Below are 15,430 nucleotides of genomic sequence, written 5' to 3' on the forward strand. Positions count from 1 at the left end.
GGCGCCTTCCCCCCGCACATGCGCAGTAGCGACCGCTCGCTGTCACTGGGCAGGGGGGCGGCGGCGGCGGAGGGAACAGCCGGCGGGGGCGGGGCTGCAGCGTCAGAACGTCGAGGTGGAAGGTGTTGCAACGTGCTGGCATCTACGCACGTGTCCTCATTCAAATCCTACCGGCTAATTCTTGCGGAACCGCTGCCCGGGAGACCCGTGTTCGTCCCGGACCTCGGCTGCTGTCTGCGCGCAAGTTCCACATCCTCCCACATCCCGAAGATGTGCGGGTTGCGAGGCTAATTGTCCGTTGTAACTAATGCGTGGGTGGTTGATGTGAACGTGGAGAGAGTAAAATGACGATGTAGGATCAGGGTCGGGTCAGCATGGACTCTGGGCCGAAGGGCCTGTCTCCATACCACATCTGTCTGCATTCCAAAGATACATCAAGCTGTCTCTGCCACACTTTATGCGTCGTTTTTATAATAGTCTGTAAAGATGTTTCTCCAGAATTACTAGATTGCTTCCCATAGCCTTCACATCCAAGGACTCTCGTTAACTTTTCTCATTACCGTCTGAAGAGTCATGGCTAACCAAATGCTGGAGTAACTCAGCGGGACAAGCAGCGTCGCTGGAGAGAAGGAATGGGTAACGTTTAGGGTCGAGACCCTTCTCCTTTAATTTGCCCCGAAACGTCACCCAATCCTCTCCAGAGATGCTGCTTGTCTCGCTAAATTTCTCCAGCAGTTTGTGTCTACCTTCAATTTAAACCAGCATCTTTCCCTACACGTTAGGGACACCAACGGACATGGACTAATAAGCGATATCACATTCACAATACAAACGTGCCAGACAATTAATATCTTCAGAATAGCCATTAGCAAATTTGCAGATGACACAAAGCTGGGTGGCAGTGTGAACAGTGAGGAGGATGCTATGAGAATGCAGGGTGACTTGGACAGGTTAGGGGAATGGGCAGATGCATGGCAGATGAAGTTTAATGCGGATAAATGTGAGGTTATCCACTTTGGTAGCAAAAACAGGAAGGCAGATTACTATCTAAATGGCGTCAAATTGGGAAAAGGGGAAGTAAAATGGGGTCTGGGGGTCCATGAACATCAGTCTATGGCAGTAAGTATGCAGGTACAGCAGACAGTGAAGAAAGTGAATGGCATGTTGGCTTTTATAACAAGAGGAATCGAATATAGGAGCAAAGAGGTCTTTCTCAGTTGTACAGAGCTCTAGTGAGACCAAACCTGGAGTATTGTGTGCAGTTTTGGTCCCCTAATTTGAGGAAGGACATTCTTGCTATTGAGGGAGTGCAGCGTAGGTTTACAAGGTTAATTCCCGGGATGACGGGACTGTCATATGCTAAGAGAATGGAGCAGCTGGGCTTGTACACTCTGGAGTTTAGAAGGATGAGAGGGCATCTCATTGAAACATATAAGATTGTTAAGGGCTTGGACACACTTGAGGCAGGAAACATGTTCCCGATGTTGGGGGAGTCCAGAACCAGGGGCCACAGTTTAAGAATAAGGAGTAAGCCATTTAGAACGGAGATAAGGAAACACTTTTTCTCACAGAGAGTGGTGAGTCTGTAGAATTCTCTGCCTCAGAGGGCAGTGGAGGCAGGTTCTCTGGATGCTTTCAAGAGAGAGCTAGGTAGGGCTCTTAAAAATAGCGGAGTCGGGAGAAGGCAGGAACGGGGTACTGATTGGGGATGATCGGCCATGATCACATTGAATGGCGGTGCTGGCTCGAAGGGCCGAATGGCCTACTCCTGCACCTATTGTCTATTAGCAAATACCTGTTGTGCATTTTGTGGATGGCACACGCAGCTACCGATAAATCATCAACCTCCTGGCCTGTGCCTTGGAGATGAGACACTAGAAAGATTTTGGGATGTCAGGACACAAGTCACTCACGACAGGGTATTCAGCCTCTGAACTGCTATTTTAAGTACAGTGTTTATGTGACATCTCATTTGGGTTTCTGTATAATGGTGATGGCCAGAATATTGAAGCTATAGTACTTGATAATACGAGTCTATGGTTAGCATATTTGTTGCTGAAGGAAAAGTAAGGATTCTTTGGCACAGTGGTGGTCTTTTGGGAAAGACTTTGCAGGATGGCTGAAAGTCAAACATCTTTGAAGCAAAGTCTGGTTACCATTGGTCTTCAGGAAAACAAATTATATTAATAATTGTATAATCAAATTGATGTCTGAGTGGTAAACTTTTGATGAAACGCTTGAGTCTTTACTGTTGGAAAGCTGAATTCAACGGCATTTAAAGAGAAATCCTAAACTTTGCAACCATTTTTATTTCTAAGGTTGTGGGCAAGAAGCTGAATTTATTGCTCATCCCGACCTATCCTTCTGAGATTAAGGAGTGCCACTTCTGGAATGTTGCTGTCCATGTGGTGAAGAAAGATGCTCCAAAAGCCATATTGGCTAATTAATTCCAGAAACACTGATACATTTTCAAGTCAGGATATTGCATGGCCTGAAGTCGGGTGTGTTGCAATGTGACGACTGCTCTTTTAAACTAATAGAAATCATGGTTTGGGATGTCCTCTTCACACATTTTCATCGCTCGTTTTGTGGTTGATGTACACTGCAATCATGTTGTAATAGTTCAAGTTCAAGTGAGTTTATTGTCATGTGTCCCTGTATAGGACAATGAAATTCTTGCTTTGCTTAAGCACACAGAAAAATAGTAAGGCATTTACTACAGTAGATAAATGTGTCCATATACCATGATATAAATATATACACACATGAATAAATAAAGTGCAAATAAAGTGCAAATAACAGAAATTGGTTGTTAATAATCAGAGTTTTGTCCGAGCCAGGTTTAATAGCCTGATGGCTGAGGGGAAGTAGATATTCCTGAACCTGGTGAAGGAGTAGTTGGATAGTGGGTGGCAGCCAAACAAACAGATTACCTTTTCTATGTGGTGTCAAGCTCCTGGAGCATTGTGGTATGTACTCATTGAATTGAATAAATGTTATACATACAGGGAATTTGCCTTCGTGCTTTGCTCACGATATACAGTAGACAATTAAAAATAAAACATTCAACGGCACCCAAAGGAAAGGAAGGCAGCAAGGGTGTAGCAGGTTTGTGACAATGAAACATGACGTTTAAGACCTGATTGATAGTTAAAGTTGGATAATTTCCAGATAATCCTGAAAAGTTACAAGATTTAAATTCTGCTTCTTTCAATATTGTTCCATGTTTTGGCCAGCAGGAGGTTAAGGAAAAGTCAGGCAGATGATAGTCAAACGATCAATAATTCCCTTTAAAATTTGGGTATCAATTATTTAAAATCTAGAAATCCCAGTGTAGGCTACAACAGAAATGACAGCACAAATATTAGTTTTTTGTTTCAGCTGGTTTATGCCAGTGTTAAGACACTGCACAACTCTCGACCCAAAACGTCTCCTATCCATGTTCTCTTGAGATGCTGCCTGACCTGCTGAGCTGCTCCAGCACTTTGTGTCCTTCTGCCTCCCATGAGTTTACTTTTAGACTTTAGAGATACAGCGTGGAAACAGGCCCTTCGGCCCACCAAGTCCGTGCCAACCAGCGAACACCCCATACACTAGCACTATCTTACACACTAGGAACAATGTACTTTTTTTAATCGAAGCCAATTAACCTATAAAACCGTACGCCTTTGGAGTGTGGGAGGAAACCGTAGCACCCAGAAAAATCCCACGCAATCACAGGGAGAACATACAAACTCCTAACATACAGCACCCATAGTCAGGATCGAACCCGGGTCTTTGGCGCTGTAAGTCAGCAACTCTAATGCTGCACCAGTACTGCCTTCATCTACCTTATGACTTTCTGTTTCTTCATCTACATGTCCAGTTTCCCCTCAAAATACATTTACATAGTCCTCCATAATGTTTGGCACAAAGACCCATCATTTATTTATTTGCCTCTGTACTCCACAATTTAAGATTTGTAACAGAAAAAAATCACATGGTTAAAGTGCACATTATCAGATCTTAATAAAGGCCATTTTTATACATTTTGGTTTCATCATGTAGAAATTACAGCAGTGTTTATACATAGTTCCCCTATTTCAGGGCACCATAATGTTTGGGACACCGCAATGTCATGTAAAAGAAAGTAGTCATGTTTAGTATCTTGTTGCATATCCTTTGCATGCAATGACTGTTTGAAGTCTGCGATTCATGGACATCACCAGTTGCTGGGTGACTTCTCTGGTGTTGCTCTGCCAGGGCTGTATTGCAGCCATCTTTAGCCTATGCTTGTTTTGGGGGCTACTTCCTCTTCAGCATATAAAAGGCATGCTCAGTTGGGTTCAGGTCGCGTGATTGACTTGGCCACTCAAGAATCGGCCATTTTTTAGCTTTGTTGCTTTAGCAGTATGTTTGGGATCATTGTCTTGCTATAGAATGAACTGCCGGCCAATGCGTTTTGAGGCATTTGTTTGAACTTGAGCAGATAGGATGCTTCAAATCACTTCAGAATTCATTATGCTACTACCATCAGCAGTTGTATCATCAATGAAGATAAGTGAGCCAGTACCTTCAGCAACCATACATGCCCAGGCATAACACCCCCACCACCGTGTTTCACAGATGAGGTGGTATGCTTTGGATCTTGGGCAGTCCCTTCTCTCCTCCATACTTTGCTCTTGCCTTCACTCTGATATAAGTTAATCTTCGTCTCATCTGTCCACAAGACCTTTTTCCAGTACTGTGGTTGCTCCAAGTACTTCTTGGCAAACTGTAACCTGGCCATCCTATTTTTGTGGCTAACCAGTGGTTTGCATCTTGCAGTGTAGCCTCTGTATTTCTGTTCATGAAGTCTTCTGCAGACAGTGGTCATTGACAAATCCTGACTCCTGAAGAGTATTTCTGATCTGTCGGACAGGTGTTTGGGGATTTTTCTATATTATAGAGAGAATTCTTCTGTCATCAACTGTGGAGGTCTTCCTTGGCCTGCCAGTCCCTTTGCGATTAGTAAGCTCACCGGTGCTCTCTTTCCTTTTAATGTTCCAAGCGGTTGATTTTGGTAAACCTAAGGTTTGGCTGATGTCTCTAACAGTTTTATTCTTGTTTCTCAGTCTCATAATGGCTTCTTTGACTTTCATTGGCACAACCTTGGTCCTCATGTTGATAAACAGCAATAAAAGTTTCCAAAGGTGATAGAAAGATTAGGTGCTGAGAGCTCTCTTATACCTGCATTAAGGAGGCAATTAAACACACCTGAGCAATTACAAACACCCATGAAGCCATGTGTCCCAAACATTATGGTGCCTGAAACAGGGGGAGTATGTATAAACAGACATTATGGTGGGGGGTGTGATTTTTTACCATTACAATTCTCAAATTGTGAAGTACAGAGGCAAATAAATAAATGATGGGTCTTTGTCCCAAACATTATGGAGGGCGCTGTATATTATTCACCAAGTATGTTGTCTCAAAGTCCATAATATGGTTTAAACCTTTATAAAAGTAAAATGTTCATTAACATTTAGACGGTCCGAAGGCCCCTGACCCAAATTGTTATCTGTCTACTTCCCACCGCACATGCTGCCTGACCTGATGAGTTCCTCTAGCATTCCATCTCCTGCAGTTTCTTCTTTCTCCATTTTACATTTATAATCATTTGAATATACGTTTGAATTCTCACCAGAGGTAAATTGAAAAATGGAGTTTGAAACCAAGAAAACAACTGATATGAAACCTCCACAAGATTTGGTTGATTGATTTGAGTCAGAACAAGGCAAGTAGATAGTTTTGCCCACAAGCAATAGCACCCAACCAATGATGTTCCAATGTACCCTCTTCACCATCTACTGTCTGCTGTATTAGACTCAAGCTGTTTGTACAAATAAAAGACTCATGGCAGCACCGGCTTCTCTTTTCACTTTATTATCACATTATCTTCCATTAACACTTGTTATTAAGTTAAAAATAGTCTGTAGGTAGACATGATACACCAGTGAGCATTGGCACACACACACACATACACCTTCACCTTCAAGGGCTTCCAGCCACTGAGCTTGAGAAACAATACCAGTGTCGGGAAACCTGTAATACATAGAACCTGAAATTTCTATATTATGCACACAAATTCTAACACAACCTATGTCTATCACAGTAAGATCAAAAAGTAAACAAAATTAATGGGAATATCTGACCAAAATAGTTATTTCAGATTGGATGTACTGGCTGGCTGCATTCCAAACATGCAATGATGAGGGGACTATGATCAGTTTGCAGCGAAGATTTAAATTGTACAAATATCTCACTGAATCCCAGGCTAACTCCCTTTCAGGATGAGACATTCAACATTTACATAGCTAATTGTATTTACTGTGCTTGCCCTTAAGGGCAAAATTCAAGGACCAAAATGTTGGTATGAAGATGGGTACAATGTAATCCGAGAAAAAATGACAAATTCCACCAGGGAAGTAAGTTTGCATCAGAAAATTCTGGTACTCTTAGGCAGTGACTTCAGGCTTTGTTACTGTAGTACTGGCCTTCTATTGGAAGCATGTGCTCTTGTTCTGAATAAACATTTTAATGGAAAAACCACACCACTGCCAGAAAAAGAAGAAACGAACAAATCCGATTTACCCCCCAAACCATATTTTAAATAATTAAAAATTCACCAAATGGTTCGAGTCAAAACCAGGTTGAGAATAAATTTACTTAATCCCATAATACTCATTAGAATATGAAGCATAATTTTCATTGTGTCAAAGGAGACATACAATAACATTTACTGTTGTTTATATTAATGGAGAAATGTAAAATTTTGAGCAGCAATGAATTGCACAGCAGCACTCCCTCCTTTAAAAAAAAAGGAGTTTTTCTTCTTAAATTTAGGACGGGACGTATGAGGGTTTTATTGTTCAATTATTTAATAAAAAGATGAATCTGTAGATAGGAGGAAGAAAATGATGAAATGGCACCACATCTGTTTATAACCTTCCTGGAATAAACTTTTTATATATCCTCAATCCTTTTACCCGTAAACCTCTTGGGGTACCCTTTTCTTGCTGTGGCAAGCACCATCTATTGTGCCCTTCACTGTAGCCATTAAACTCCTCAAATTTCAAAACTCTCCACACCTATTAATTCCCCATCCCATATGTACCTTTATCAGTCAAATGTTATCAAACTTCCATTATTCAGCTTCAGAAAATGTCAACCTGATATCTGGTAACGTGGTGCTTTTGCACTTGATTGATTACATGAAACTGCACAAAATAAATACTTCCAAGTTCAAATAGAAAAACCCTGATTTCCTATATTTTTTATTACAGAATTCCCATTTTACACATGATGCTCCACTCCAAGAGAAGTAATCTGTCCAACCTTTGAGATAGATTAGTTCTACCCATACCCCAGTGACACAACTGTTAGAAACATAATTCAAATGCACCTGCATATCCACAATTAAACCCTGAGAGGTAGAATTAATTCCATATTTACAGAAGAAATATTGCACAACACATTTAAAAAATGCTATTTCAAAGCCCGATACAACTGTTTCTTGTGCTTTAGGAAGGCAGAAAATGTGGAAATCTGGCCCAAACCAAACCACTGTCAGGATATGAATTATGGATGGTCACACACTCTAGCTACATTCAGAACATTCACCACTGGGTGCTGAGCAGATTATTAAACTATTTTAAAGATATGGTCGAGGTCAGCTTGCAACTGAGCCAAGCTTTTGTGAGTCAATACTCAGATATGTTTGTTTTAAAACTGGGAATAGTGGTCATGTCACTGGATCAATTAGTGTTTCTCAAGCATTCAATGCAGGCTGCACTATAGTTAACTGCAAGCAGATGAACATAATGTGAACATCACTCAGAGCAAAATTAAATACATGGTAAACAATGGAAGGCAGCTCCAAGCTAAAAGCATTCTGCAGCTGCAATCCTGTGTCAACCCTATGCATCTACCTATTTATTTAAAAAAATGTTCATTCATCTCATGTTTTTCATGAGAGGATGATCCAAAATACCTTACAATCAATTGGGTACTTATGAAGTTAGGATTTAAGTCAATTTGAGATGTATCCTCTGATAAGTTCTTCCCCTTCAAGGAATAGACTGCATAGTTCAACCAAAGAGCACTGTCTTATGAGCCAGGCAAGGAGTATCTAAGGGTAGGAGTGGAGATCAAAAATAGGAATTAATTATCAATAAAAAGGTTTCACTGAAATCACAAAACTTAGATTTCATTTTAGATGTACTGCAAAATTAGATTTTAAGTTACAACCTAGAAGAATTAAAGCAGATGGATTGTGAAACAGGACTACAACAGAACATTTTAATTTGAAAAGCATCCCATAGGGCTGATTTATTCAGCAACTTGTTAAAGAGATTGGAGTGATTATTGTGATGGTGTGTAGTGCTGCTCATCATCTCTGCTAATGCTGAAACCACAATGAAAAACTATAGGGCACAAGAAAATGGAATGCAACACAAATATTTGTTTCCTAGTAATGAATTACAAAAAGAAAAAGTCAATTTATAACGTTGAAAATTGTGTTGCACATCAACCTTGCAAGCTTCTCCCCTTTATGAGTTGCACATGCATTGCAATTTCCAATATTCAGTATTGGCGTTAAACTGTTTGGGATGGGGAGAACAGTAACTGGGGGACTTGGAAAATATCTGTGAACAAATCAATTATCAGCAACAATTATAATGTCATTCAACACATGACAGAGACAAAGTAAGACGGACAGTAACAATCAGAGAGAAAAATTTAATGCAAAACACAAAATGCTGGAAGAACTCAGCAGGTCAGGCATCTGTGAAGGGAAATGGACAGACGGCATTTCAGGTTGGGACCCTTCTTCAGGAAAAATATAATTACTGACAGCGAAAGGTTGTAACAGTACGGAAGAAAAAGATAATGACATAAAGCAAGGCAGAATGAAAAGAGAAGCCTCTCAAATATAAAGTACATACAAACTATAGAAGAAGAAACACGCACAAGAGGATTGTATGATGAGCACGTATAGAAAACACTTCCCTTTTATTTAGTAATAACACTGGTATGTCCATTGATCACCTGTTAAAGCATTTATGTCTCTTTTTCGGTCACTAATGAGTGACAAGTCAACCCAACGTCAACAACTTAGTCAGCTGAGATATTTGTTATCAAAGGATTTGCAGCCAATTTCCTTTATGACTGCAGCTAAGCAATAATTCTGCTATACAAAAGAGCAAAACAGAATGAAAGAATATTTGGAATATGTGACTACCAATATTAGAATCGTTCCTTGGTTGCACATGTGTAAAATCTAGATTCTTGAGAGGATACAAATGGCACAGAACAGGCTTAAAACAAGGGACTGCTGGAAACAGTGAGTAGGTCTGCATCTATAGAGAAACAGCAGAATGTACACCATTCACAAGAAGATAGAAACTGAAAATAGTGCTCATCTTTCTTTTTCAAGTTGCTGTGTTTTCTAGTAACTTAAATTTCCCCTCAGTTTTCATCATTTTAAAGAGATTTGTTCCCATCCTGGAGCTTGCACACTTGTCCTTTTATGGACACCTGCTTCCAGTTGCAATTGTAGACTGACATCTCACTATTTGACACGCACAAGTAAACACTTTCAACACACTAGTCTAGTTTTAAATATTACAATATTCGTGACTGCCTGAATATAGAAAAGACCCACATTCATCCAGTGCCTTGTACCATTTCAAAACCCCCCAAAAACTTTTCACACAATCACTTATGAAACGTATTACTGTTAAAATGCATGAATCACAATAATCAACTTGCACAAAGGTCCCACAAACAACCTTCAGATAGTTGATACAAAAGTCTGTTTCAGGTAACTTTAGTTGACATAACGGACAACTCCCTTGGTCTCTTCACATTCAGCAATCAAAATTACAAGGTCTTGCAAAAAAAGGACTTCTATGTTCTTGAGCTCTGTATTGTAGCCAAATGCAGCTCAGATTCTCTTCTCAATTTTCTGGAGTAGGCTAGAGCCCATGATTTCCTGGATCTGGGGTTCGCTAACCTGTTGTGATTTGATTGTAGTAATATGGCTCAGTATGTGATCTGCAGTTTGATCACCATGTGTGTTTGTTTATTTAAGTTGCTAGCAGAAATTTGGGATGTGAAAGTGGATTATTAAGATCTAGTTCTGATACGATAAGGATCAAAATCATCCATACTGTAAGGACTATCAAATCAGATTACCAGGAAGTCTATAGTTAAAGACGACAGCCTGGATAATTAAGTGCCATGCAGGACAGAGGTAAACCTCAACATCAGGATGTCAAAATCTCGCTTCTGCCAACACGCACATATTTACATACAGCATGGCATTTACAGCAACCAATTGATCAATACTTTCCAATTCACCAATCACTGATAGTTAAATATATATATATAAACAGAATATTACCACCGATTTGTCAATCATACTCTCTTTATACCCATATAAAGAGAATATGATTGACAAATAAGTAGTCACCCCAAAAGTGAGAAACTGTATCATTGAATAAGATGCTACACTAATATTTGTGATGATTTGGTCAAGTGCATTGTAACTGAAACACAACTCAGAGACAACAAAGGGATGTATCGGGTTGGAAGAGCAGGATTATAAATCTTTCATGTACTCAATCAACCTCTAAGAAATGGGCGTTGTGGCGGGACTTGACCGAAGCAGAACCCTGCTCACTTTGAAGTAATCACTTGATATTTGTCTACCATCCCACACTCTATCACCACAAATGCTAAGCAGAGTGAATGCTAGATAAACAGTGACACAACACAGAATGTAAAACAGATCGTCATCCAGTCCAAATTACAGAGTTCCCTCCATTACCAGAAAATTAAAATGATAGTACCTCGGGTGAGGTCTCTTGATAAAATCTATCAGTTGACAGAGTTTCCGTTAGTGCACAGAATAAGTTAACGGATGTTTCTGTTCATAAGTCTAGACATCAAATCGATTGGACACAAAGGTGGTTCCAATGCTGGTCTGCCGATTGTACTGTGACTGTTCTGCCAGCAGGCCAGTCCGTCCGTACTGGTACTCAGTGTGCTGAGGATACAGTGCAGTCCCATTCAGCAGCACCTTCTGCTCAGCAGACAGTTCTTGATGTCGATTAAGGGAAACAAGATCCCCTGAAGATACTGGGAGCAACTTCCTCTTGGCCTCTTGATTGGCATCATATTTAGCCTGTTTGAAAAAGAGGAAACAAATGGATATTGTTTAAAGATTTAAAATGTTAAATAGTTGTGAGCAATTGAATTCTCAAGCTGAAGGATGGTATTACTTTTTCTTTATTAACGTGAGGTGACTTAAAGAATTAAAGCAGAAGCTTCAACGTTGCAGCCTCAGATTTACAAAAAGATAGATCTCATCAATAAACTTGATTCACAAGAGAACTCTTTGCTCCTCACCTGTGTCAATGCACATACTGTGAATCTCTAAGAGCAATGATCCACACACTGGGATTCCTTAATTAGATCTACTCATGTATTTCTTGCTCCAAGTATATGTAAGACTGTTAAAGATAGGAACCCTCTATCCTCCTATAATTGATATATATCCTCCTATAAAGATCACCCTCTATCCTCCTATAATTGAGTAGATGGCAATACTCAGCATCGAGTCTTGCAGCTGAAGGATATACATGTACCAAAGTAGAAGAGGTCAGCTAATCCCTTGAAATTTCAACTTAGTGTCAATAAGCAACTGTAGGTAAAAATATAATGAAGAGATAGACTGACCTTATTATAGGCAAACACTCCGACAATAGCAGTCATCATCCCCATGATGTTGGTACTCGTGACTGGGTTTTGCAGCAATAGGAGGGACACAGTGATCACCATGATCCTCTTGGTAGCATTGGCCACTGAGTAGCTCAGCGGGCTGATGAGGTTCAGGATACTGAAGGCAACCATGTTCTGAGCAAAGTTACAGAAACCACTGATGATCAGCAATATAAGGGTCCAGTGCCAGTGCGAGGTATCTGTCTGGAAGGGGAGAGCAGGAGCTTGGTGACAGGGTCAATTTCTGTGTATATAACAAGGTAAATTACACAACTAAAAAGAGTTTGCTCATTTCAAATGGCTTGCTCGCAGTCAATATTCAAGTTCCTTCACAGCTGAACTATCTTTACTAATCTTATAGTCTTATAAATTATAATCTTATAAACTATAGTCTTATGTCTTACACCTCACTCCTCCCCACTCAGCCTGCTTCAAAAAATGACATCCCTCCACTTTCACCCCAATTCAAAGGGAGGGTCCCTGGTCCAAAATGTTAACTGTTTTTTTCCTCCACAGATGTTGCATCCAGAATTTTAGTTTTGTTTCACTGGCCTAAATGGATTGCATCAGGGATATTAAATGTTAGGAAGAACAAAACTGAAGCACATGATATATATAATATAATATATATAATATATAAATAATTGAAAAAGAGGATTATCACAGCAGATTGGTCAAGAGTTAATGTGATTATTATATTTAAAAGGGACATACAGTGGCCTCCATAATGTTTGGCACAAAAACCCATCATTTATTTATTTGCATCTGTACTCAACAATTTGAGATTTGTAATAGAAAAAAATCACATTTAAAGAGGATAATTATTTTCAGTCTAATTGCCCAGTTAATCTTCATTCTACTGACTTCTTGGTGCCTTTATATACTGCTAATATGTTTGCTGTAATAGGTCACACAGAAAGACACAAAATATTCCAGCCATTTCCTAACCATTGAACAAATTCATTGCAATTTTCTTGCTTTTAACCATGTAATTCTGTACAAAATCCTACGGCCTTCTTTTTGTAATAGGGTCTTCTACCTGCACTCCATCTATTGAACAATTTACATCCATTGCTCTATTTAGATGAGATTTAAACTGTAGGATGTGTTTACCAGTTAACAAGAGCTCATGTCCAGTAATGTATAAAGCCAAATATGTTACAACGTTACAGCTTGATGCTGACATTGCAGTAGTTCAGAACTCTATTCTTACCCAAAGGATTGAAATGTATTCCAATGGGAGATCTGGCTTGTACCAATGGCTGGTATCCACAAGCCAGTGGCCAGGCTGCTGTCTAACACTCGGGTTCAGTTCAGTTCAGTTTCGTTTATTGTCATGTGTACCAAGGTACAGTGAAAAGCTTTTGATGTGTGCTAACCAGTCAGCAGACAGACAATACATGATTACAATCGATCCATTTACAGTGTGTAGATACTTGATAAGGGAATAACGTTTATGAGGCAGGGAAAATATTCTGTGGATGACCTTCTATCACTGGTAAAAATGGATAATGAGGATCCCCAGTCAGTTCTGTCATGTTGATACACTCTGCAGCTTTAGTACTGAAATAGGTTTATCAGTTCTTAAGACAGCCGAGTGTTAATACGAACAATTCTGACATCAAATTTGCTCAAATAACATAAATGTCTTACTTTATTTCATCTGTACAATGATAGAAAAAATGGAAAAGATACAAAGAGATCCCATGCTTCAATCAGTGATGTATTCACCTGCGCACAATCTGATTTTGTTTCTCAGTCATGTCTCAGTCTTCCTTTAACTTATTTTCAATCCCCCATGTAAGAAAAAAACATATCTTGAGGCCAGCCCTAAACTCGTTCTCTTATTTCTGGGGTACGTAATGTAATAGATTTAATTTTGTCATCTTGTTATGTATTGCATGTGTTTCTTCAGTCAGAACTAGCTGAGGAGCCCAGGTTTATATAGTTGTCTCTCATGGGCCTTGATATATTGAAACATTACAGGAAAAAGAAAGACTGCAACAAAGACAAAGACTTTGCAGTTGCTCGGCCAATGTTGAATTTTTAAATGACCTGGGGGAAAAAAGGGGCAAAATGCACAGAAACTTAGCAATCATTAGTTTTCAATAAAGATACTACTCACTACCGAGCTGTTAATAAAAAATGCAGAGAGATCAACAAGGATCCAAGTTGGAACCATAAAGATGACAGCATAACATCCAAGGATATAGAGTAGTCGGAGGTGATGCATCCTTGTATCCCTCAGCACCTGTAGGCGAAGCAAAGATCAAAGACATAAGTAACACCTTCAAATGCACATATTTATTAGGATAAAGGTTGTTTGCAAAACAGAATTAACCATAATATTAAAGCATACACAAGTAGTTTCTCCATCAGTTTATTTTGTACTGACTCAATTGTCCTTTATTGATTTGCACACCTTTATTGCCTCTAAACTTGACTATTCAGTTTTCTTCCAGGCAATTTTCTTCCTTCCATTCTTCATCAACATGGTAATTGAAAGCTCCCATTTAAACATTGCATCAACATGAAAATTCTCACCTTTGCTTCCAAGTTCTCCAGAAACCTCACTGTACTCTAGCTCCTTTAACATGACACTCAACACCACTCCTTACTTTCTCAGTGACATTGTCTATCCTTGTAAGCACAGGTAACAATGGTCGTCTACATGGTTTATTGTTTAGATTGACACAATTGACACCTTTATCTGCAAGGTTCTATGCTAAACTTGCCCATCAAACTAATTAAATATGTTTTTTTTCATTATTTGCCCAAGTGTCTTCATTTGTAGGAAAATGGCAATTTTGTTAATAATGCACATGCAAAATATCCTGGGCCAACTTTCTACCTTAAATAGATTATGTCATATACAGTGCCCTCCATAATGTTTGGGACAAAGACCCATCATTTATTTATTTGCCTCTGTACTCCACAATTTGAGATTTATAATAGAAAAATCACATGTGGTTAAAGTGCACATTGTCATATTTTAATAAAGGCCATTTTTATACATTTTGGTTTCACCATGTAGAAAATACATAGTCTCTCCCCATTTCAGGGCACCGTAATGTTTTGGACACATGACTTCACGGGTGTTTGTAATCGCTCAGGTGTGTTTAATTGCTTCCTTAATGCAGGTAAAAGAGAGCTCTCAGCACCTTAGGCTGACCAAAATCAACTGTTTGGAACATCATTAAGAAGAAATAGAGCACTGGTGAGCTTACTAATCGCAAAGGGACTTGCAGGCAAAGGAAGTCCCTCAGCTGATGACAGAGGAATTCTCTCTATAATAAAGAAAAATCCCCAAACACCTGAACGACAGATCTTCCAAATTTCCACAGCAATAAATATGAAATCACTTCGTAAAACCATAAATTTGAACATCCAACTCTCTATGCATATATTTCTTTCAGTTCAGGCTTGCGTTTTTTTTGTATTCGTCCTCATCTTTGTTTTTAATCCCCCTCATCAGGTAACTCCTTTTCATCTCTGTAAACTTTGTCCATGTAATCTCATTGACTAATTTCATGTGATACAGCTTCAAATTTTCTTTGATGACCTTTAAGTGTAGATCTTTGGGACATTTTAATTAAATAAAACTCGCCATAACAATGCTCGCAAA

General features: G+C 39.3%; 1 protein-coding gene across 2 annotated transcripts in view; it reads right to left on the minus strand.

Annotated features, from left to right (window-relative positions):
- Positions 1-5,888: 5,888 nt before the first annotated feature.
- The window catches only part of slc35e1 (solute carrier family 35 member E1), a 32,200-nt gene continuing 22,658 nt past the window's right edge, over positions 5,889-15,430 (minus strand). Inside the window, exons 4-6 of one of the 2 annotated variants that reach the window (XM_033046738.1) lie at positions 13,934-14,056; positions 11,764-12,009; positions 5,889-11,209 (exon numbers count right to left, since the gene is read on the minus strand). In XM_033046738.1, coding sequence (XP_032902629.1) covers positions 10,964-11,209; positions 11,764-12,009; positions 13,934-14,056 — 615 coding nt within the window. In that variant the 3' untranslated portion in view covers positions 5,889-10,963. Of the gene's footprint in view, positions 11,210-11,763; positions 12,010-13,930; positions 14,057-15,430 lie in introns of both variants that reach the window. The other variant, XM_033046737.1, reaches the window with a different exon arrangement.

The sequence above is a fragment of the Amblyraja radiata genome, chromosome 29 (genome assembly GCF_010909765.2).
Source record: "Amblyraja radiata isolate CabotCenter1 chromosome 29, sAmbRad1.1.pri, whole genome shotgun sequence".
NCBI lineage: Eukaryota > Metazoa > Chordata > Chondrichthyes > Rajiformes > Rajidae > Amblyraja > Amblyraja radiata.